The sequence below is a fragment of the Bos indicus genome, chromosome 25 (assembly GCF_029378745.1).
Source record: "Bos indicus isolate NIAB-ARS_2022 breed Sahiwal x Tharparkar chromosome 25, NIAB-ARS_B.indTharparkar_mat_pri_1.0, whole genome shotgun sequence".
In the NCBI taxonomy this organism is placed as follows: Eukaryota; Metazoa; Chordata; class Mammalia; order Artiodactyla; family Bovidae; genus Bos; species Bos indicus.
This window is the reverse complement of record NC_091784.1, coordinates 8,943,970-8,969,867: the sequence shown is the minus strand read 5'-3', so window position 1 is coordinate 8,969,867 and position 25,898 is coordinate 8,943,970. Positions and strand designations below refer to the sequence as shown.

Here is a 25,898-nt window from a genome sequence, read left to right as displayed (position 1 = left end):
TGGAGGAAAAAAAGAAAAAAATTCGTTATTAAAAAAGTATCACACACATATGCAATCTTCCATAATTTGTTTTGCATCTGAAATGGCACAAAGAAAGGCTGCAAAAAATCTAGCAGTCAGAACTAAATTTTCCTAAGAGAAATTACCTCCCTTTTAACCTCCTGGGTCTTCAGCAATGGGGTGGAGATGGGGAAGGAGTTAACCGGTCCGGCGACAAAGCGCATTTAGAATTGAATGCAATGGAAAAAACTAACAAATGTTAAAGTTTTTCAAAAGTTTAATGGAGCCAATATATAAATTGTGTTCTGGCAGACGTGAAGACCTGCTTTCTCTTACCAAAGAAAATGGCACATGTTTTATCAAAATTTGACAATCCAGAGTAAAGGGTACTGAGATTCAGAGCACCAACTAAAACAAAAACCACCAAAAAAATTTTTTGTCACTAACTTGGAGAGAGGAACTACAACCAAGGCATAAATGGGAGATTAAATATGTGTTCCTCAGCCTCAAAAACCTTTAGGAAGGAGTTCTGACCTCTTGTGAGCAACGCTTCACACCGTCAAACCCAATTCCAGAATCTAAATTTACAAAGATAGAAAACAAAGATAACTCCAAATGCATTTCTTGGTATATTCCAAAAGGAAGTGTAAAGTATTGAGAATACACAGGCTTGTCCATTTCTGGTATAATGATAAACTGTTATAATTCTTCCTATCATATTAAAAAAAAATCCTTTTTTGCAAAAATTTAGAAATGCCTTTCATTCCTAGGTTTAGCATGGAACTGACTTTCTTTAAATAAGGGCTGTATCTATAGTGAATATAGAACTCCAGTTCACACATTTCCATTCACATCCCACCTGTCAATGAATATTATGGTGAACTTAGCAAAATTTCTTCAAAGATTATTAAATGGCTGGAGAAAATTGCAAACGTTAACAAAGTGCTGTGAGTAATTACTGGAAAAACCCTTATACTGATTTGCAATAGTCTTTAAAGGATAAAAAACAGGAAGTAACTGATACTGAACTATAAGTTTGCAAGGAAACATTGTCACTGTCCTACTTGAGATATATATATATATATATATTATAATATGGTAGAATAAATTACAGTACCTGGCAGGCTGACATCAGTTCTTCATCTAAAAAAAGACTACCATTCAGTTCAAGATATTAAAAATGAAGATGAAACATGCTCTAGAACACTGTAGCTACAAGAGGTCTTATACTTACTCAAAAGAGGACTCTATTGAGAACTTTTATTTAGGTCTAACCTAACATCTAGAGGACTTCCATGCGATTCCATCTTTTCCCAGAATGAGATTCCAAACTGCACTTTCTAGGAGAGGGATTTGGAGTTGGGTTTTGCTATTTAAATTGGGATCACATTAATTATTAGCAGACAAAAGACCTTTCTCTTTCACCCATTCCAACGGAAACTGCACAAAGCAGAACATTCATGAAAAACGTAAAACAGGATATGAAAGACTACAGTGCCTAGCCTCCCCAACCACCCATCTCCCTCTCACTAATACTGAACCAAAAAGGAAGTCCGTTCTGAAGAATTCGTGACCTCTCTACTTCAGGTCACCATGAATGCAGTCAACATGTTTACATTTACCACTAGGATAGTACCCTGCTTGGGAAGTAGTACTTGTCTTAAAAATGAATTATTTTAAGCCTATAGGGTTAATTGGGGGAGGGGGGCAATTTAATAATATTGCTACTTTTAGAGCACTAACACACACAAAGTGAATCCAATAAAGTTCTGTGTATTGATTCAGTATTAAGTATTAATTGCATGACCATCATAGCACCTCTTTACATCACACAATCACCAGAATTATAGACTGCTTCAAAAACTAAAAAATAGGGCACAGTTCAATAGTAATTCAAAGTTGCACGCTGTTACTAGAGAGAAACCAGGTGCGTGGTACAGTGTTGCTGCAAAAATGGAAGCCTGGAGATCTGACGAGGAAGCCAGATCGTGTGTTTTAGACAATTTTAGAAACCTGGCAATACTGGTGAAGCAAAATTCTCAACACAGCAGGAAATGGACCCTCCCCCCACCCCAAAAAAACCATCCTATAACCAAATAAACATCTGATATTTCCTTTCCCTTTGAGAATAAATACAGTTAAGGTCACTTTTAGCCTTGAAACGGATATATGTTTGCCTATGAGGATCCTACTACACGGTATCTGATGTCCTCTGCTAGGATTATACTTTTAAGAAAGCCATTGTTACAAGAGGCATCTACTATAAATACCTAGAACTTTCTTTTTATGGCAACCACTATAGGATTCACTTGTCTTAAACAGTGAACAATGGAAGATGGCCTCATATGTTTCCTTTGCAATAATAGTAATATGTTGAGGATCAAGTGGCTTTCAAGCAGCATGGTGGGTGTGAAAAATGTTTGCAGTTTAGATCATTCTGTTGCGTTTATGGGTTGGTGAGTCTGTAATGACATCGCCACACTGGGCTGAGGTACGCTTTCTAGTTCCACCATTGTCCAAGTGGAGTGCCATTTCTTCTGATATGAAAGTGTTCAAATCGACATCATGGAGTCCATTTCTCCTTCGACTAGCATTCGATCCACTGCTTACATGTGTAGGAGAGCCTGGGGTACTCGAACGCACGCTTATACTAGCCATTGCACCACTAAGACCTAGGAAGAAGAAAAAAGGTTTTAAGAGTTGCTCGATTATTCCACCCTCTTGAAAGCAACCCACTTTTACTTTCAACGTCGTCATCGCGTCAAAGGAGGTCTGCCTATTTTCCTCACAAAGGGGTTCACCGGGGGAGCGGTTTTTTCCCTGCAGGAACGAATCGTCTGACACAGGAGATGTTCATTGGTAATACTAATCAATATTTACAATCCAGGTAATTACCAATTACTGGAAGCTTATGATACATGGCAGGCACCCTGCTAGGTGTACAAATCCATCAGGAAATCCTGCCATCTACTCTATGAGGTAAGCGCTATCTGTAACGTAAGAGTTGAGGAAGGAGGTGCTGGTTTTAAACACAATGTTTCCCTTGCCCTGTCTCTGAGCCAACAGATCCCTGTGCTGTGTGCACAGGGGAGCCCACAGGCATTTCCAGGCCTGAGTGGACTCAACTCTGACATCTCTGTAAAGTGACTTTATAATTTAGCATCTAAAACAATACACTATTGAGCCTTAAAAGCGGTCCCTAACTATTAAGAATAATCCTTGGACATCAGATACAAAGTGATTCTGCCCTGGACAAATCAACCTACATGCTCACCCCAAGGTCTGGACTGTACTCGGGACACCCTAACTCAACATCATCTCTCATCCTTCAGAGAAGGGGGGAGAGCAAGGGTAGTATAAAAATTCCTGCTGCCTTGCATTCAAGATTAAGAGTTACTAAATCCAGAGCATTCCAGCACGCGTGGTTGGACACTCATTCCTTAGACCCCTGAACAGTTAAAGGAGGCAAATGTATGTTCTGCTTCTAAATGCTCGGGACACACCTGTGAAAGGCATGAGAGGGCCAGGAGACACGCCACAGCATTGGATTCAATAACCTGACTTCACTGGATTTTCCTTCTTATGAACAGCCCCCTTGGGCTATCTGAGTCTCATAATGGATTTCTTCGTTGCTTGACTGAACTGATACGATCTAGTATAATCAACATTCACAAAGAACAGGACTCCTATCTTAACAAGTCAGCTTAGAGGTTGATTTCCTAGGGACCCATTCTAATTTACTCTGTAAATGTACTTTAAATTTGATCATTAGGGAGCAGAGAATCCTTTTTCCACTTACCATACCAAAGCGTTTAAATTCCCTTTGACACCGTTGTCACTCTACAAATAGCCCGTGAACGTCCGCCAGTCTTTGGTAGCCCCCACCGCCTCCCAGGTACTCTCTGCAGCCCACACCTCCCTTTCTAAGCTGCTCTTAACTCCTTCCTGCAGGAACTAACCAGTCCTCTCACTGCCCTCCGGGCAGCAGCAGCACCCTCTCGCCCTTCCGCTGGTGGCCAGGGGAAATCTGACCTCATCTCTCATGGGCTCTAAGCCTTTCCAAGGCCAGTGCCCATTAAAAATAAATAAATGCACTAATATTGGAGTACTTCCTAGGTCAGGCACTTTTTCGTTTCATCCTTGCAATAACCCTATGAGAACTGTATCCTCTCCCTTTTGCAGATGAAAAACCAAGGTTAAAAGGTTAATAAGTAAGCCACTCAAGGTCACACAGCTAGCAAGCAAAAGCCGGGACCCAAGACTCAAGCAGAATTTAAATTCCTAACTCTATCCACCTCTTCAAGTCTCAATTCTTTCAGCACGGAAGTAGCCTCAGGAACTTAGGGTCTCAGCCTACCTCGTAGCATCTCGGTGGCTCCTCTCCCGTCTGCTCTCTTCAATCCCATCCTAACACTCAATCCTTCACTCCCAGCATTAACTCATCTGCGGTTCCTAAAAACGGCCTGGTCTGCACCTGCCTTCCGACATCTGCTCCCCACTGCGTGAAGCCCAGGTCCCTCCCACCTCTGCCTCCAGTCCTGGGCAACTTGCCCAGTTCTCCTCTCTCTCCTGTGAAACTCCTGTTCTCAGCCTGCCCACTCCTTCCTCAGTGGCCTTCTCTTCTGTCTGTCTGACATCAGCCAGCTACGCGCCTTGGCCCCTGAAGCTTACCTACAGCAGTGATTTTCCACATCATTGCCACAGGAACAGACCTTTTTCCTGAGCTCAAGGGCCCATCCATATTTCTAACTGCCCGTTGGCCCTCCAAACCTAACACCTTTGGGGGAAAAACTCACACTGCTTCTTCCCTAGCTGACACAACTTTATTAAAATAAAGTAAAACAGGAAAGGAACACTCTGGGCTGATGTCACCTAGCACAGTACCACTGCTCATCTCTTCCCATAGACAGTACCTTTTCATCTGCATCTCGTGAACGTAACAGTGTCTGGCACATAACAGAAAGCTTCAAGGCCTTACCCCTCACTCTGAAATCCAAAGCTGTTGATGTTTATTCACCTCTCCAATGTCAGGAAACACACCCACGTGGCTCTCTTATTATGTCTTTGTCATGAAGATAACACTCAATTATTTCCAACTTGCTGGATTTGGTCTTTTGTCTGTTTTTAAGTTCTCCATCAAGACTAAACCCCTTGAGGGGGACAGCTGTGCCTTTTTTCCTAATCTCGCATCCTGTAACGTATTACTGAAAAGTGTCCACATACTTGAGACAACCTTTTCATACCTGTTTCATAACGCAGGAGGTTCTAAGGTAATTATGCTGCAAAATATAGGCCCTCGGCAATAAACTGGGCTATTTCAGTAATTAAACTTGGGATCCCCTGAGCATTTGAGACCCCAGAAAGAACAAACTCTGCTCCAATGACCTTCCTGTTAATGTAGGAGCCACGTGGCTGTATGTTTAACATTCAAGGCTCATAAAACGCTCCATGAGAAGTGAAGAGTCACCTCAAACAAATGCTTCAACTGCTATCCTCCATGAAAAAAGAAGAGAGATTTTAAAACATCAATTCGGTCCTTTTCAAAATTCCCCCAGTAACTTCCAGAAAACCACAATCTTTTTTCTGTTGGGTGTATGACCCTGGGCTTAGTTTGACAGCTAAAGCAGAAGTCACAATGTGCAACATTACCTATTTTATTTTCTACTCTCAGCAGTGAAAATTCTTTTCAAGGTTTAACTTACAAATCTTCCCCAAAAGAAGACTTTTCATCACAAGGGTCAAACAAAAAAATTAAGATTAACAACCAAAAATATATGTATTTTAAACAACCCAAATTTTATTTTATAAACCAATGACAGCTACTAGGAGATGCTTTAGGAAACCTTAGCTAAGCCACATAAACAATCACAGGCCTATACAAGTACAGAGAATCTAAACATGCTTCAGAACTAAAAAAAAACTAAGTTGTATGGCCCAAGGGCATACGACTTAATTTCTACCAAAACACACTTTTTCAAAAGGGCTATGGGAATATCAATTGACAAAAAGCAGTAGAACAAGCAGTATGATTAGACAGAAAAGTCTCCATTGCTTAATACAAGATAAACTTAATCATTTTAAAAACGTGTCTGCATTCCTTTTAAATGATTAGTGCAGGAGTGGGGGTAAAAAAAAAAACAATTAGGAGGATTTAATCATACTCTGAAAGCTCCCATGGGAGCAAAAACAAAAGTTACAGTCCAGGTTATAGGAATCTAGGTTACATGGCAAATTGTTAAAAGCACATAACTATAATTTTCATACCAAGGTCATGCTCAGGGTCATAAGAAAATCCTGTTTTCAGAATTAATTACATGTAATTCCAGTTTACCAGCACATAGTTAGGTCACATAGAGGCACAAAGAGCAAACGCAGAACCCAGCCAGCTTCCCTTCCTCCGACCCGCAGCCCTGGCAGTGGCCTCGAGGCAGCCTCTACCCTTTCCGCTGGCCGCCCAGCCTCCTGCAGCACCTGCGCGCCTCGCCCTGGAGGACAAGGCCGACCGTCCACTGTTTACCGCGGATCCACTCAGCGCAGCTCCAGGACCCTCGGGCAGGTCTGCGCGCCACCAGCTCTCTCATCTCGGGCAGAAGGGGGATGTGAAATCCCCACGACTTGGACCAACTGATTAACATCCTGACTGGAAGCCCTAAGAAGCTGGCATTTTTGCATTTGAAATGACTTGCACTATTCAAATGGAAACACTTCCTTTGCACAAAGTGTATTCTGAGGTTTTAGGTAAGCAATGTGTGTAAATGTCGTGTTTTAAGTGCACAGGGGGGAGAAGTTCAAGCATGAAAAAGTGCATTCTACTAGGAAGACTTAGGTAATTTGAAGTAGATACCACTCCCCACCCCAATCTGTGAATTGTAATTCTGAACTTTTATTGAAGTAAAGCACACTAAATCAAACCAATTACAAAGATACATGTGTCACACCAAGAAAACATTTTCAGTTATGCTGACAGCCCAAAATGCTTTCAATTTTTCAGACAGTTTTAATGCCATGGGAAAAATGCTCACGTCGTTAAAATGAAAAAAGCAAGATACAGTACCATATATGCAGTATGAGCTCAGCTATGAAATAATTTTAATATTTATACATTGAAAAAAAAAAGACTGGAAGAAAATGCACCAAACATTTAACTGCAGTTATCTCTGTAAAGTGGGACAGCAAGATACTGAGTTTTTCACTTTTTGGAAATTTTCAAATCTTCCAAGAAATCAGTATTATTAAATCAGAAAACTAGTGAAAAAAATTAAATGTTAAAACTGTTTCACAACTACCAATGGATTATTAAGGAAGTACTAGGTGAGTAAACTGGCTTTAAGGCCTGGCTACATGGACTCCTTTTTCACCTCAATGAAAAAAGTGTCCAAGAAAATTTTACTGCAAAGTCTTAAGTTTTGTATCATTAATGCCAGCAGCTTTAGTTAAGCCCCATCTCCAAGAAACTTCAGTAGCTAATATCTAAATCTTAATAAACAGAAAATGCCAACTTTTCATCAAAAATTTAATGCTATCTTAATTGCCTTGATTGTTTTTCTTCTCAGAGGCTGGTCTGAACAAAGGCTATAATTAAAAAAATTCCAGCCTTCGGAAGAGTTTCAATTAAAGAAGATTATTTTAAATAATCAATTTAAAGCAATTAAGAGATGAGATTTGCTTTTGGTGCATTAATCTCTTACATCTTAATTCCCAAGTAAGTTTTGCAAACATTTACTGTGAAGTAACTATTGACAGTTCTCTGTTATTTCAGGAAGATGCAGAATGTAACATTCAACAAGCATTTATTAGGAATCTACTGTGTTCCACACATTGTGCTAGGTGTGTGGGCAAGACGTGGAAAAGGGATTCTCAAAGACTGGATATAAATCCCCCCACAAGCCAGTTCTAATCTATTCTCTGCAACTGAAACTGCCAAGAAGCTTCTTTCATACTGTACCATCTGTTTAAAAGAACTTAACCTAAGTATTTGTGTGACTGTCAACGTTTGTTTCTATGTATTTATCAGTGGAAGAAATAAAAAGTGATAGAAAAGGAGAGACAGGAACCAAGCATCAATACTCAAATTTCTTCTTAAATGTACAGATCTCAAGGTTACCAGGAAGACACAGGCCAATGTTGTGACAAAAATAACAAAAGCAACAGAACCTGTGCTCAAAGGAGAAAGAAAATCCAACTGGTCTATACTGCCTAAAATCACAGCTTTCCAAAATACCAGAGGAAGCAGGGAACCATTTTATGACAAATTAGGAATCTGCCTTACTTTTTTTTTTCTAGGTAACGATGTCTACGTAACCTTATATCCCTGAATACGATTTCAAATGAATGTCTTTTTCTTCTAAGGCCCTACATACACTCAGTCTCTCCAGATCCAAGAATCCAGTCAAGCACCTTAATGATTTAAGAGACTAAGGATCACCATATACGCCAGAAAGACTTTGTTAGACATGAGAGAAGCCAGATATGGAGCCTATTAACTCCTCAAGTGACGGAACTGTGCCTCAATCTGATTGCCTGGGATTACATGCCTCAAACTGACTAATAATACAATTCTATTAGGCTAGAAACTCCTTGAGATATTATGTGATTCATCTTTGTATCATCTGCTCCTATCACTAGCTTCTGAAAATCAGAATGCCTGGCTATTTACTGTGCTCAGTAAATGCTGGGCAATAGGAAAGACTACAGAATGACAATATACATTTTTAAATGACCACACCTTTCACAAAAGGATTTTAATTGCATAACACCACAGTCAGCCAGCCAAACACACACACGCACAGGGGTTTCCAGACTAAAACTGCTTGACTTCAACCCTCACTGAATACTATGTCTTCTTCTTAAACGCACGACACATTATCTCAAAACAAAACAAAACACATCAAATTAAAAAACTCCTTTCCCTTTTGGCAAGGGGAGAATTCTCCAGTATCATATCAAAGGCCAGATTGCCTGCACTTGCTAAGGCCCTTTCAGTAAACATAGTAGCCCACTGTCTTTTTTAAACTGATGTTGAAACAACATGGAAGGAACTTGAACTTGAGCAAGGAGGCATCTTAAAGCCAAATGTCAGTGACAGCAATGGTTCACCCACCAGTTACCCACTCTTTAACACCACACCCTGTGTGAACTGAATAACTTTACACAGAGTCAAATCCAGGCCCAATGGGATTAGTTCCCTGTACTGCAGTTAGTCATCAAAATGATTTCTGGAACTAAACCCAAGTGTCTCCGATTTCTATGGAACAGTCTGAACCAGGGCTAGAAACGTACAAAGACCACCTCTGAGATGATCTGAGCGAGAGCAAGGTTTTTAATAGAGTTAGCAAATGAGTGAGGTCTGACTTGCACCATAGCATCCTCTCCCATCCAGGTCTCTTCCACACCTGGGCCCCATTCTAACTCTGGATCTTTTTCATCTAATCCCCATGACGACAAACAGAACTCCTGATGACAAACAGACTATCCTTCAATCTCCATGATGACAAACAGACTATCCTTCAATCTAAGGCTTTCTAGACTCAACAGTAGCTTGGGCAAGTCAAGTCAGCTCAGAATCTTTCCACCACCAAGCTCCCAGCTTGAAACATGAAACAAGCTCAAGATTTTAGTAAGTAATAATATAAATAGGTAGTTAACACTAAACTTTAAATCATTCCTTCCTTTTGAGTAACTGCACATTTAAAAGGCCACCCTTACTAAAAGGAGAGGCAAAGTACCCTCTAAGGCCACCTGAGCTCCAGGCCTGTTTTTGGAGTACCGCCATCAGGGCGCTCACAGGACTTGGAACTAACCGGAAGTCCTCTCCTCTGGAGGCAAAGAACATTTTACCTGTGTAAAGGCTAGGTGCTGTGCTTGGCTTCTCATTCTATATATCGCCTTACAAACAAAACACGTCACCTTTTCAGAAGTGACTGCCCTGGAGAGGTTGGCCACCCTGCCCAAGGTCATCCTGGGAATGCAGCCTAGGTACAAAGCCTGACTACTCTTCCTGCTAAAACCAACCAGAAATATAGGTCACAAGCCATTCATCTTCAAGCCTATGTACCCAGATTCACTTATGGGGAAAATCCCCAGGAAGAAATACCAAACTTATGTATGTTCTAATGTGTTTAGGGAAGAAAAGTAAGCTTAGAGACCTGCCGGGGGGCAGGGGTATGAGGAACCCTAAATGTACAAATAGAGGTAACTGAATTTGGGAGCCAGACAGATCTGGAATACCTATTCAAACATTTACTGACCTGGTCTATTTTAGTCAAATAAGACTTTCATCATCAATAAGATGGCAATAACCCTGGGCAAATGTGGACAGTGCTCCCCTAGCAGGACGCTGACATGACCTAACACTCAAAGGACTGCTCTAACGGTGCCTCATCACCCTCAGCCCTGCTTCAAGTCTCAGCTGTTTGGGGTGAAGAGGTGACTGTGCAACAGTCCTGAGATACACCTGCTCTGTTCTCCATTCTCCTCACCCTCATACTGCAGTCACCCAGGAAATCTGTGAGCCTCAACTCTCTGTAAAAGTTCTCTGCTCTGTTGACTTAACAGACCTCTGAACCCTGTGTTAGGCTCAGGGCACATCTAGGCCAGGTTCTGTCACAGCCAGCAGCTCTGAGACACAGCCCTGCCCCACCACACCCCTAGTCTATGGACAAGGAGAACAGATGCCCCACTCAGGCAAGACCAGAGAACAGGGAGACTGAAGACAAGCTTCGTAGCGGAGGAGACGTTCCATCAGTCTGAAGGGGTCAACAGGCAGAAGAGAAAAAAGCTTAGAAAAAACCATGAAGGTATTCAGATGATGACACAATACGGCTAAGAAACCTGACCCAAGGTCAGATCAACTGACAAGGGCCTTACAATGTCACACTGAGTTCTAACTTCATCCTACAGACCACAGGGAAACGAACGTTATTTTTCAATGAAGCAACAGGATAGAGATCACTCCAGTGGTCCCAGGAAAGATGGACTGGAGAATGGGTCAACTCAGGACTGGGAAGCAAGAACAGGCAGGAGATGATTCCAAGAGCCCAGGGCTCCCCTCCTCCAGAAAAGCCTTCTCTGAACTTATCGCTACAGCACACTGTGGAACATTCTTTTCTGACCCCAGAACACCTTACATATGACATTAAAATGAATTATCCAAGTGTGCACTGGCCTCAACAGAAAAGGAAGCACCCTATTCAATCGTATTTTCCCTAGAGACTATACAGTATCTGCCACATACCCATTTGCTGAGTGCAGAAATGAGGGAAAAAACATGGTTTTGCTTTAGTTGGGGATACCCTGGTGGAGATGTAGGCCAGGGCATAACAGGGTATACATGTTTAAGCAGTCTGGAGAAAGAATCTAAACTGTAAGGACAAATTTTAGAAATTAAGACTAAAAATCCCTTAAAGGGATTGCAGGAGGTAGCTAACAGCTAAATCCAGGGGAATGTAACCTATTCCCCTAAGTCACTGAAAGGTCAGAGATCAAAGAAGCCTAAGGAGAAGACCAGAAAAGGAAAATTTCTAGAAGAGAAAGGATGGCTAAGAGAGAGCTAATCAGAAGACAGGCAGGGAACCACAAAATGGTCCAGATGATCTTTGGTCTATCTGCAATCTGTTTACATAAAAACAAGGTGCCAGCTATGAATCCAGTTCCCAGTAAATTTTAGATAATATTTTTTTTAAGACAAGCATGATTAAGAAAAGGAGAAATCAACATAGAAAACGCATATGCATTTCTCTGATTTCCATGAGTTTAGCATCCAGATGAGGACATATCATGTACACAGAAAATGAACATCACATGCTGCAAACAAGTGCCAAAATAAAGCACTAGATTATATTCCTTAAATTTCAGCAACCATTAGCTGACAGTTTTGATTGAAATTGTTTGATAACTATTAATGTATTGAGTTGGCCAAAAGGTTCATTTAAAGAACCTATGGCCAACCCAATGCTTTTAATTGCAACTGCATATTTAAGTCTAAGGTTATGAGGGGTATTTATCAAAGGACCTTATCATTGGACCCTGTCTAACATGATATACTCTACAATTATGTCTCGGCCATTTTTATTCAAATAAAAAACATATTTTAAGCATATACGGGAGCATTGGTGGAAATAAGAATTTAGAAGCTAATTTGAAAAAAAATACAAGAGTAACTGTCCTCTCTTGTGAGGACATGAGGTCGTCTGTGGATAAGAATAAACAAACATTACCTCCTACACGAATGTTTGCTTTGATTAGAAACTTAAAGTCGGACTCAATTCTTTTCCTACTTCCCCCGGGACCCCAAAACTTCATAAATGTAGCCTCTCCCTCCAAAGAACCCCAAGAACTTCAATCTGACCTCATACTTCATAGATCTGGCAATGAAAATTATGTGCAAAACCAAATTCTGACAAGCATGCACCCTAATTAGGATATTTCCAAATATATTTCAAAATATATGAATAGTTTTGACTTCAATTTACAAACTATTCAATAAATCAGATCATCAGGACACCAGGTTACAAAGTTAGCCACTAAGTCAATTTACAATTTAGTTAATAATGCCCTATTATTAGAAATCATTTAAATTACTCAAAATACTCAATTCAGACTAGCATTCTCAATTCATGGATGTCCTTTAAAACCAACAGAGCACAAAACTCCTTGTTTCTGTATACTCTACAAGCTGCTCTATTACTGCACTGCAACTTCACATTTTAACTACGTGAGTTCAGCGCATGAGCCCTAGGAATCCAATATATTCCGTATTGGCACTACTTCATAAGTCTATCAAAGTGGAAGGTTATTTTTTTAAATAGCTTTAAAATTAAACTTTCTAAAACCCTCACAATTCAAACACAAATCAAAATTATAAATAGTACCTTCCTAAAATTACAACATCACTAAAACTCCCAAAGTTCAGTAAAATAATAAATCACAAATTTGAACAAACTCAATTTAAGAAAACGTAATGGGAGTTGGAGAATATAGTAGTTGTGGGGGGTGGGCTCCTGGCTTGTCCTTACAATGTGTACAACTGCAGTAAAGGTTTTATAGCAAGAGTGGCATTTATGTTTCTCAAAACTGTTTCCTGTAAGAGCATAATTCAGGGAAAAAAAAGACTCTTAAAAGAAAAATATGGAATGAATCATAAATCCACTGGATGACAAAGAAAATCAAAATGTTTAAGGAAACACAACTACATCAAATACTAACATGCACTACAATTAATCTAACAAACTGTACATGTCTAGTAATTTTTTTCCAAACTTAATGGTAGAAGATGTGAAACTCTTAATTCAAGAGAACAGATCAATCTCTATTTTGCCTGAGTTTCAAAAATTCCACTATGTTAGGAACAGCAAGCAGTCTTAAGTACTGCAACCATACATCATGGACTTTCTTGCAATAAAACGTTTTTGTGTTTTTAACTGATCATAAAGTCACAATCAGGACAGGGAAAAATAACACCACTTTTCCCAAGTCCATGTTCTGAATGGGGTTTTAGGTATAAAGAAGCAATGCTTGCCAAAAAGAAAAAGAATCTCTGTAAGCATTAAAGCTTCGATGATATAGAAGCTCTCTGTATATATCCCACTTCTTATTACCAGGTTACTTTATTTCAGATGACTTCCACTGTGGCCCAGAAATGTTAACTTTTAACAAGGCCCATGACCTAACTCACTAATGACTGCTATCTGCATAGTCACTTGCACAATCCATGTTTTCATCTTGGCTTCAACACCAAGTCTTGTTATTCTGTGGTTGTATTTTTACAGCAGTATTGAATGACCTATAGAATACCTCTCCCACTTCTATCTGGAAGCCTGTATTAGATAACAAGCAACAACAGACCTACTGACTACATTTCCCAGGCTTCTCCAGTAGGACTTAAACCCTTCAGCCAAGAAGGCCATCTGACTGCAGGTCTGGCCTGGGGAGATGGAGATGGACTTGGCCTCTGACAGTCCTTACTATCAAGCAAGGCCCTCTGGACAACAGGTGTAAGGAAAGCCAACCTAACTATTCTCACATCTGTCCTCTCCTCCTCGGGCCCATCAACACTCACCCTCTGCAGGCACACTCAATAACCTAAGCTAACGAAGGGAGTTCCCAAGAGAACTCCCCCAACAGTTACCTGCCTTACTTGCCTGTCACTGACTAGGCTCTCCAGGCAATTATAAATGCGACAGAATTCTTAAGACACAGAACTTCCTCTTTGACTCAGAAGAGTAAGAGAGTATGTACAACAGAAGTGTAAAGCAATCAATTCTAATTAATGTTGCAAAAGATGCAGTTATTATAATACCAATCAGCTCAAACTAACTTCCAAAAACAGTTTTTAGGATAGGCTGGCTAACATTCAAAAACTGCCCATGTAAGTTCTTAGCTTACATTCTATTTAAACATTTCTAGAGCAAGTAGGTACTATTATAGACAAAAAACAGTATATCTGGATCTAAACCTAAATGTGAAATTGGATCCACACACTCTTAACCATTTTTCCAAAGAAATATGTTTAAACGGCTTTACCATGCAGAGCTATGGCTTCCCGGAAGGGTTGCAAATCAGTCTCTACAGATGAGCTAGTTTCCGTTGAAGTAGCTCGGTTAGGGGACACTACAGTCAGTCTTGGGGGAGCTCTAGAATTTCGTGGCGGAGGAACCTTTCCACACAGGAAGCTGATCAAATCTTCTCTACGAATAGTTCTTCTGCGCTTTTTAACCCAAGCCAACACATCCTTATTGCGTCGTTGATAGCCAATCTGAATTCCAATATCAAAACTTCTCTGATGAGTATCCACGCTTTCTGTTAGAAAAAAAGAAAAAGATACATCATCATCAGTAGAGCCAAGGCGCCTTCCCTCCTACAGAAAACCATTTTATAAATTCACCAAAATGAGTATCATTAAGTAGGGGGCTCTGTAAGTCTATCAGTAATCTATCCCACTGAACTTCATTCATGTTTAAAATACTATACATGACATCTAATCACAACTGCCTAAATTCAGTAAACATATCACACAATCTTGGAACTTCTGTCTTGTTCTTTAAAAAAAAAAAAAAATCAGATAAAAAGAGGGACTAATTATTAGCCAAATTATTACCATTTTAATAATGCTTCCTTAAAAAGGTAACTTAATCTAAGCAACCTAGCTTATTTAACAACGCTGCTGCTGCTGCTAAGTCACTTCAGTCGCGTCTGACTCTGTGCAACCCCATAGACGGCAGCCCACCAGGTTCCTGTCCCTCAGATTCTCCCGGCAAGAACGCTGGAGTGGGCTGCCATTTCCTTCTCCAATGCATGAAAGTGAAAAGTGAAAGTGAAGTCACTCAGTCGTGTCTGACTCCTAGTGACCCCATGGACTGCAGCCTACCAGGCTCCTCCGTCCATGGATTTTCCAGGCAAGAGTACTGGAGTGGGGTGCCATTGCCTTCTCTGGTATTTAACAATGCTAACAATGGGTCAATCACTAAACGTTTATTGTAACATGTAATATAACAAACATAACAAATATAACAAAAATACATAACAAAATGTACATGAATACCTTGCACCACCGTCCCCTCAGTGCAACTGAGGAAACAGGCACTGGGTGACTACCACAGGATTCAAGAGCTGGATTTTTGGTCCAGAGTCTGTGGGTCTTAACCACTAAGCTATACTGTCTCTCAGAAAAATGAACTCTCAGGAGTTCTATCACATCCTTCAACAGATGACTGAACACTGCCACAAATCACTCAGGCTGTGCTCTCCTTGCAAGTACTGTGTCACTTCAGATATGTACTCCTACTGACAGGTTCAGCATCAAGAACTGGAAACACTAAAAGCAGGAGCAGGGCTTCCAGGTGGCACAGTGGTCAAGAATCCACCTGCCAATGCAGGAGATGCAGAAGACGTGGGTTCAGTGCCTGAGTTAGAAGATCCCCTAGAGGAGGAAATGGTAACCTGCTCCAGCATTCTTGCCTGGGAAATCCCATGGATAGAGCCAGAGGAAATTCCACGAGACAGAGGACAGGGGCCACAAAGAGCCGGACATGACTGAACACACACACACACACACACACACACACACACAGACACACACACACACACACACGCCGTAGCAAATATTTTAAAAATTTAACGGAAAACTAACACTGACTGACTAGTCACCAAAACCAAGAAGCACTGTGGGAACAAAAAGCCACACTCACTTCCCTAGGGATGTTTTCATTCTGCTTACAGTTTCCAACAGTTTTCTGTAACTTCTAACCATTCCCAAAAGACCCCATCCTAAAACCCCTCAGACTGGTCTCCTTACCTCCCAGTAGATACTGCCCCCTGTACACACTAAACCCAAATTTTCAGTAACATGAGGCCTGTCCCTAGACCAAAAAAAAAAAAAAAAAAAAACCATGATGCCTGCCCTTTAGTGGCTTTACAGCTGAAAGAAAAATACCTGGTAACTTAAGTTACTGCAATTTATTTTTAGTTGAGCTGTTATGTTAGCAGGAAAATCACTAATACATCTTTAACGACATTAGAGAAGATGGTTCCTTTCCCCAAGTACGAATTCTCATTTAACACACAGAACCATTCATTTTCCTGGCTTTGATTTTAATTCTATCTGCTACATCTAAAGTAGATGCTGAAGGATAAGCAAACCAGTGAATGAAGAGCTGTGTCCCAGAAAGTTAACAATCCAAACATCACAGAGGCTCCCAAGCTGCTTGAATTTGCATTATTAAAAAAGATGGGGACTTCCCTGGTGGTCCAGGGGGTCAATCCTCTGGGTTCCCAATGCAAGGGGCCTGGAATTCAATCCCTGGTTGGAGAACTAGACAGATCCCACATGCCACAACTAAGACCCTACACAGCCAAATAATATTAAAAATAAATAAATAAATAGCAACAGGGTAGCACAAACAGAATTTTATAATAAGGTCTATTCTTTAGCAGATGATCAGTTTTTGTTGCTAAAAAGAAAAGCGCAACAAGTTGGTCATGCGAGTACTCTGGAAAATAACAGATTCCATCACAGCTTTCTAATTTTACAGATGTAAACGCTACTCCTGAATGATTTCTCCAGTGTCTCACTACTAGTATGCCCAAGTTACAGTGTGAATCAATGTGTTCTGATTTCTCATTTTATCGTCAACAAAACAAAGCATGAACCCCATTTAAAAAGTGAATAGCATTTAAGAGGATAAATGCCTTCCCATCTCTTAATCTTAAAAAGACTTAGATGAAGCCAACCTTAGATAAAGGGTGGATAATCTCTAAGATGACCTTGTAAGGCTGCATGTAGACCCTAAGTGATTCTGAAAGAGCTGGAAGCACTTTTAAGAGAAATTAAGTTATGGAGTAAACTAACCCCACCCCATGCAACCACAAAAATGAGGGTAGCTGTCCAGTGTGATGCATCTACAAGAAACCAGGTTTCTACAAACCTGCCCTACCTAAGAGCATCGTTGTAATCAAGCTCTTAACCAGAGAAGTTTGTTTCCACAAAGAATGACCCAAGAAATTTTAATTTTTAGAGAACCAAATGGGGGTAAGCCCAGAACTGGAAGTACATAGGGAAAAAGTTGAAAGCATGAAAGGGGTACAAGAAACAAGTGTGAAGCAAGCACAGACAGTACAAAGTAAGATGAACCAGGCATGTAAATGTACACCTGACAAAACAGACAGCAAGGCTGAACTTGATACAAAACTCAAGAGCCAAAGGAAGGAACCACGTGAGGCGGCTTTAAAAAAAAGAGAACAAAAACCTGACAATCCTGGGAATACAGAGCTGTGATTTGTTTTGATTTGAACACATGAGGAAATCCCAAAAGTCAGATCTGCAAAGGGCTGATGCTTTAATCAGAGCTGAACAAAGCTGGAAAACTCAATATTCATAGTTTTAAAAGCAGTTATGCAACAAGCTGTGAACCTCTTAAAATACTGACCAATCATTTCCTCTTCAAAAGTTCGACACAAATCTCAACATCAGAACCAACCAAGAACACACTAAGCACTTTGTAAACAGACTCTTACAGACTAAGAGGTACAGGAGGAGAAAAGCAGACTGAACATGAATGTCTTCAGGTGCATGCTTTTGCTCTGTCTGGGCATAAATTTGGTCTTATACCATTACAGCATATCCTGAAAGCCAAAGCCAAACACTGCCACATAAATTAACCCAATCTCAGTCATTTCCTTAAACCAAGAATATCATGCTGACACTATAGTTCTTTAATACCATAAAAAAGGCTAAGTACTAAAGAATTCGAACTGTTGTGCTGGAGAAGACACTTTAGAGTCCCGTGGACTGCAAGAAGATCAAACCAGTCAATACTAAAGGAAATCAACCCTGAATATTCATTGGAAGGACTGATGTTGAAGCTACAAACTTGGGTCACCTAATGCAAAGAGCCGACTCACTGGAAAAGACCCCGATGCTCGGAAAGATTGAAGGCAAAAGGTGAGAAGAGGACAGCAGAGATGAGATGGTTGGATGGCATCACTGACTCAATGGACATGAATCTGCACAAACTTCAAGAATAGTGGCAGGAGAAATGAGCCTGGATTGTTGCAGTCCATGAAAGAGTCAGACATGACTTAGCAACTGAACAAATGTTAAAGAATTTTGAAGAGTTACTTGGTTGAAAATGAAACCTTCCTATCACATTCTGAACTAAGCAGAAGAGATAAAATGCTTATTGGAGAATCTTAGGAGTAACTAGACTAGATTTTTAATCACAGGTTACTTTAGGGTCTAGTAAGATAATAAACACTCAAAGATGGCCTCCAGAGAGCTCTCGGCCAAAGACTGCTTTGAATACATCTGAACTTTGTCAACTAGACCACCAAGTTCTAGAAGTGCGGAGCACAGAAAGCTCTGCAACAGTCTTGTGTCCAACAGTATTTTACTGATGCCAAAGCCACTGTAGAAAACAGCCATAAGCATGAAGGTTAGGAAAAGCCCGAGGGCATCAAAATGTCAATCTAACCTTTCATCACAACACATTCATTTCCTTTCTCAAGAAACAAACTGATTCATACAAGAAACAGTAGACATCTTTGCTTCGTACTGAAAAAAAAAAAGTTTTTATATTAAGTAGCTGAAGTAATAGCTAAAGTGACAGTGGAAGAGAGGGAAGCCTGGCATGCTACGGTCCATGGGGTTGGAAAGAGTCGGACACAACTTACTGACTGAACAACAACGTAAGTAGCGAACATTGAACTCAAAGAATTTTTATCAGTCTCATTTTTCCACCACTGGCAAGGGATAGCAGGCAAAGGATCCATGATTTCTGAGACCAAGACCAAATGCAAAACTTTGTTACATGAAACAGACATAATCAGATTTCATGTATGAATTAACCAAAGCAGATATCCCAATTTCATAAACAAGGAGTTGGAACTGAGGCTCAAAGGGTCTTGCCCAAAGTTAGACAGCGAAAGCTCTTTCTACAGTAGATTTCTTCCTCAACAACAGAGAAGCCATCTTCCATTTCTTTAGGGGACCTACAAACCAGAAAATCACAGACAGAGCAAAGCGCATTTCCAAGGAATACTAACTACGAAACATTTGAACTTAGAATTAAATCTGCACTAACTAATTACTCTGCTCTAGGGGAAAAAAAATATATATATATATATGTTTCATTAGAAATAATTTATGAGTCATGTCAAAAAAAGTTTTTCAATTGTTTTAAGGAAATAGTTTCTGTACATTCTGTAACATAGTATCCAAAATAAACAGCAACCTCTCTGTAACTTATATACTGACTTAAATCCTCGCCAACATGAATGGCAGGACTCAGGGAGGATGCAAGCAGCCCCCCACCTGCATCCAGTCTGTGTCCTCCCTCTCCTAAAGGTATTCCAAGTCTCTGGCTAGCTCTGGGGGAAGCTTCCTCCACATCTGCTCAAATGATGATACGTTTGGTTTAGTCTCAAATCTGTACAACCCCAAAACTGTGGCTATTCTACCATGTGATTTTTCAGGCCAGGATACTGGAGTGGGCTGCCGTTTCCTTCTCCAGGAGCTAACATACTGAAACTCACCTACTGACAAAGCCCAAAGGGGCAGGCCCACACATGGGAGGAGAGCGCTGCAGAGGAGGAAGGCCTGAGCCACTGGGTCCAGTCAATCCCACCCTCAGGCTTCAAGCTAGAGAGCAGCCAATCCGTGTCCAGCCTGACTTTTATCTTCTGGTCTCTGCAGCCAAAATCTTCTTTTACAGAGAAGTTACACATAAGAAACCGACTTGTCTTCTGTAAAACTTCACAGGTAAACACTAAGGGTAATGACTGAGGCTGCTTCTTAACAAGACTCTGGGTATTCAACCTTAATCCATACTAGAACGTTTTGAACACTCTCAAAGTAAAAGGAAAGTCACTCAGTCCTGTCAGATTCTTTGCAATCCCATGGACTGTCGTCTGGCAGGCTCCTCCATCAATGGGATTTTCCAGGCCAGAATACTGGAGTGGGTTGCCATTTCCTTCTCCAGGGGAGCTTCCTGACCCAGGGATCGAACCCAGGTCTCCCGCATTGCAGGCACTCTTTACCATCTGAGCCACCAGGGAAGCCCCAACAGTCTCAAAACTCAATGGTTTTCTGTAGCAGGAGAGTTACAAACCAACTCCAAGGTCAAAACAAAAGCTCAAACTTCAATATCTGCCTGCAGGTAGATTATACTTTCTCTGACCAGCTATTTAAACACCCCTCATCCACAAATTTTTAGTACGTTCTGTTCACTTTAGTTCACATACAAACCCAAGAGGGTCACACTGAAGTGAGAACAACATACTATAGAGGATCTGGCATCAAGATGTCTGAAAACTAAGGACTTTAAAGGGCATCCTACCATTTTTCTCCCCTGTCGATCCTATTTACATTTAGCCCTTTTAGGGAAAGATGAAGACACGCCACAGAAGTTATTCCAACAGAAGGAAATTTCTTCCCTTCATGTTAAGCACAGCCCACAGCCAGAAACATTATCTGAAAAACAGGACCAACACATAGTCCGTGACCACCAACACAGTCCTCGCTTGAAGACTCACTACATGCCATACTAAGAGCTTGGTTACTAAGCTGTGGGTACTTAAACCTATTTCCAGTTGAGAAAATGAAGGCACATTATAGTGAAATAGTTTTTGTTCCATTATCTATCTCCAGGGTCATACAACCAAGTAGAAAGAACAGTCTGAACTAGAGGCATCATGGGGAAGACTCCATGATAATGATGCTCCTGGCCTTCTGCAAGTGCTGCTAGATTCACACCTTGAGGACAAACGCTGAGCAAAGAGAAAACCACAAACATCTTTAATATAAACAATATCATAAGATCTCAACATATATGGTAAAAGTCGATATGCAACTCAAGTTTCAGACAGTTTTAAAATGTGGACAGCTTAACATAAGACAAAAATCAGAAAAAACATATTGACAGCAATAACAGAGAGAGAAGGGTGAGAAGCGGTGCCGGCAAGCACTGGCTCGCAGGCGGCTGCTGCAGAGCCAGCGGAGTGCAGTGCCCACCTCCGATGACCAGGAGGCTCCACAGGACAGCTCTGTCCTTCAGATGGCCACTAGCGTCAGCCTCTACTGACATTAGAAGCAATTTCGAATTAATGAGTCAGGAGAGAGATCAAAACCAGTCAGCCAAGGAAACAGGAGGTGGATTTAAGAGGCAAACAGGCTTGACCAAGCAGTTCTCAAGTAAGCATCAACCTGGACTAAGTTAAAAACCTTAGTAACTTTACTCCCTTTTAGTTGTAGACATCAAAAATGTACTAAGCCAGGGATACAACCACACTGAATGTTTAACAAACAGCACTTCCTTTAAATGTACCAAGTCAAAGTAAAAACAACCACCAGTCATCAGAATGTTCTTCCCCAAAGACGCCCATGTCTGACCCAACTTAATATGTGAAGTGGAAGGAAGCATGCACTCCATTTCGCTGAGTTCCGTCCACACTGAGGACGCCCCAACTCTCCTCCAAGTCTCCAGTCACATGTAACCAAACCAACTGAACGTTCCATGTTTCAAAACCCCACAGGCAATCAAAGGGGGCCCTCTGCTAGACTTTTACCTCATTCTGACTTCCCTAAGCACTCACTGTAGCTGTTATCAAGAAGCTAGTAAAAGTGCCAACCTCTCCCCAGGCTGGGTGAGGCAAAATGAGCCATTTTTAGCTTGTAAGATAAGTGCTTAATCATACAAAGTACAAGAGCACTGTCCATTTACAGGGATCCCTCAAAACCATCTCCCCACCTACCCCCCTCCTGGAAATTACATTTAGATATTGAATCAGAACTGTGACTAAATTTACCACTACTTACAGCTGCATGTACTGTGACACTACCTTGCTAATTTTATTGATTCTATTTAAAGTGCTCAATTATTAATACAGCTGCATTCTTTTCTCTGAAGACCACACCCTGAAAAGAAGGAAGAATGTGAGGATCTGCAGAGCTCATCCACACTTTCCTTGAATCAGCTAAACAAAGAATAATGCTGCTACACAACCAAATTCCACAAACCACAATTAACCACTCCTCAGGTAAAAGAGGATGGTAAAAGGGGATGTATTTCATTTTACAGAAATAGGATAAAAAATAAAACTAAGGCTGGACTGACAATCTAACATTTGCAATAATGCAAGAATTTCATGTTTGTTTAAAAAGGAACTCAATGTCTTTCATCAAGTTTTCTGAACAAAGAAAAACTAGTACACTGTTAAAACATTTTCAAATCAAGTAAATTAGGGATTATTTCAGAGTTCAGCTTCTGAGTCCATTCTTTTCTAAGAATTAACACTAAAGAAAACTGCCAGCTATAGTCCTAAGAAGATATATTCCAGGAGCACACCAACAGCACCAAAATCATAGAACATTCATATCTGTGTATGCCCTAGTCAAAGAGCCTGGCACATAAAAAGGACTTAAACTAAAAAGTAACTGCTAAAACTGAGTGGATACACTGTGACACCTCCACACAACAGAACACTAGTCAGGAAGGAGTGGGGAGGAGGGAGCACTGCACTGTTTGTTAATATCAACAATGTGAACTCAAAGAAGCATCTCAGAAACATTATGGCAAGTGGAAGAAGCCAGTCACAGAGGGCTCCACGCTATACAGTTCTATTTGCTAAATTAAAGAAAGGTAAAAACCATACCTACAACAATCAAATCAGTACTTGCCAGGGGCAAGGGTGAGGGGATAGATATATCCTGTTTACTAACAAAGTGGTTGTCAAATTCAACTTATACATTTTAAAAGAATGATCTTTATGTAAATTATACTCCCAGAAACTGGAATTTTCCAAGTATTATTTCAAAATTTCCTGTTTGGGTGAAACCTAGAGTAATTCCAGAGAACGTTCAAAACCCTCAAATAATAATGGATGCTAAAAGTCAAAATTTAAGCAAATCAGTTACATAAAATCAAAGTTGACCACTGGGACACCATTTAATCATTTCCCTTTTTTCAGTAAGCCTGGACTATTAGTTCATCATTCCCTGAAACTAACACTCCATTCATCACTTTATTCTTACATTCTCTAATTACCATCCCCCAAAACTGCAAGATCAACCCAGGAAATCCAAAATAAAGGACATTTTCCCCTAAAGACTACTATCTTAATTTGCTCATTCTTACACAAGAATAAAAATCTGAAAATCAAGTCTGCTCCACAGCCAGTTTCAACCTATTTTGATAATTTTGAAATGCACAAAGTTTTATTGCAATTATCAGTTTTTAGCCGTTTAAAAGCATTTAATTACATTTTTACTAAGATTAACAGTCAAATTCAGTTTCTTTTTCCACAGAAACCTTGCCAAAAATCAAAACCAAATTTCCAAATCTTCAAAAATCGAGTAATACACAAAATCTAAACCCACTGTTACTGAGAGTGCAATGGGCAAGAATATTCAGGCACGTATGGGGGAGGGGGGGCGGGATTAACTGCATAAAGGCACTACCAAAAAACACAAATCAACTCAAACTGATCAGATTTCCTACCTACAGTGAGATGTCAAATAGAAGGTAGACCTGAAAACAAATATTTGATGCAGTTGCCAGGGAATAACACCATGTTCACGTGAGCACAGATTATTCCAACTAGTTTCCAATGCACTTAAATGCAGGGCCTACAGGAAACTGCCTTCCACGAGATCCTTTTCCAAAAACAAGTGTCCCTCCCACCTCTGTCCTTGAGACAAACTCTTCTTCCCCAGATGCCCAAACAGCACGTCTGGCCGGCTGGAGTGCTGGGCCTCTCAACTTGGGCACTACTGCCATCTGGGACCTGGAATAGGGATTGGTAGGCGGTCTCACGCGCAGCAAGCCTATCAGTGATGACATTAGCGTGTCCCTTGCAGGCGTGCTCAGTCGTGTCCGACTCTCTGCGGCTCTATGGCTCCTGCCAGGGTCTTCTGTGCATGAGGATTTTCCAGGCAAGAATACTGGAGTGACTTGCCATTTCCTTCTCCAGATCTTCCTGACCCAGGAATTGAAGCCGAGTCTCCTACATCTAACCACTGAGCCATCGGGGAAGCCCCCTAAAGTACCCCAAACACCGACAAATGCGGGCGAGGGGGCCAAACGACCCCAGATGAGACCCCGTTATCTGGAGGTGACATCACACCAGCGGAATCCTCCAGTTGCAAGCTACTGACACTTAGGTGGCTGGATTCCGGGGCAGGAAACACTTCGGCGATCGAGATCGAGGCGGCCCTTGCACTCAGAGCACCCGACAGAAACCCGGACGCAGGCTACCCTCCTCCCGCCCCCAGCCAGCGGCGTGGCCGCAGGTTCTCTTTACCTTTGTAGAGGTTCGTGACGGCGGTGGCTGCGTTTTGGAAGGGAACCCACAGAGAAAGTCCTGGTTGCTGACACACCCGGTCTGAAAAACGACGAAAGGAAGAGGGAAGACAAAAAAAATAGAAACACACACAGAGAAACACACAAAGACAGAGAGAAAGAGAACAAGCGATGAAACTTGGGCGTCGATCATTCGGGAACGGCCATATTAGATTTCGCCATTTTGTTCAAGTTTCGTGATCCCGCGCGGGGTGGTGGACCCGAACAGAAGGGGGGTCGGCGGCGGGGCGGCCGGGGAAGCCGCCGGAGCTCGGGGCGGAGGGCAAGGGGGGCGCAGCCAGGGGCCGAGTCGCGGCGGAGGGAGGCGGCCCCTCAGAGTCCCCGCCCCGAGGCCGGCTGCGGCACAATAGGGCCCCGGGGCCTCCTCCCTTCGCCATTTTGTGACCGGGGGCTCCTCCCTCGCCCTCCCAGGCCCCGGGGAGGCGCCGGCGTCCCGGCCTCAGAAAGGAGCAGGGGACCCCCTAACCCGAGCCCCGCCGGGGGAGCGGCCCCTAAGCCGGGGCGCCCCCTCAACCCCGCCCCGAGCCGGGCCCCGGCCCCCCCCCCCAACCCCGAGCCCCTCCCGAGGGCCCGCCTCCCGCGGCGCCATCTTGCGGGGAGGGGGCGGCGGGGACGCGGCACGACGGCCGGAGCCCCAGACCCCAGGGCTGTCCCCTCGCCGACGGCCGGCCAGCCCCGCGGGGACGGGGGCGCAAGATGGCGGCGGCGGCGGCCCTCACCTTTGTAGAGCTGGGCCACGGCGGTGGCCGAGTTCTGGAAGAGGTGCCACAGCTTCTGTTGCTTGTGCTCGGGCTGCGCGGCGGCCGCCGCCTCCTCCTGCAGCTCCGGGGGCAGCTGCTCGTCCTGCTCGGCCTCGGCCAGGCACTGCCGCTCCCACTTGGAGAACCAGTGCTCGGGCCCGTGTTCCTGGATCTCGGCCTCGCCCTCCTCCTTCCGCTCCTCCATCCTCCGCGGCCTCCCGCGGCCTCGCCGCCGCCGCGGCCGCGTCCTCCTCAGGCGGGACCCCCGCGGGAGCGTCGTCGTCGAGCGGCCCGGCGACGGGGCCCAGCG

General features: G+C 42.2%; 1 protein-coding gene across 1 annotated transcript; it reads right to left on the bottom strand.

Moving 5' to 3' along the window:
* Positions 1–259: 259 nt before the first annotated feature.
* Positions 260–25,898, bottom strand: HAPSTR1 (HUWE1 associated protein modifying stress responses). The gene is made up of 4 exons (XM_019987354.2): positions 25,568–25,898; positions 24,790–24,870; positions 14,521–14,796; positions 260–2,672 (listed from the first exon to the last, which is right to left on the bottom strand). The coding sequence occupies exons 1-4, from the start codon at positions 25,791–25,793 to the stop codon at positions 2,428–2,430; spliced, it is 828 nt and encodes a 275-aa protein (XP_019842913.2). The 5' UTR covers positions 25,794–25,898; the 3' UTR covers positions 260–2,427.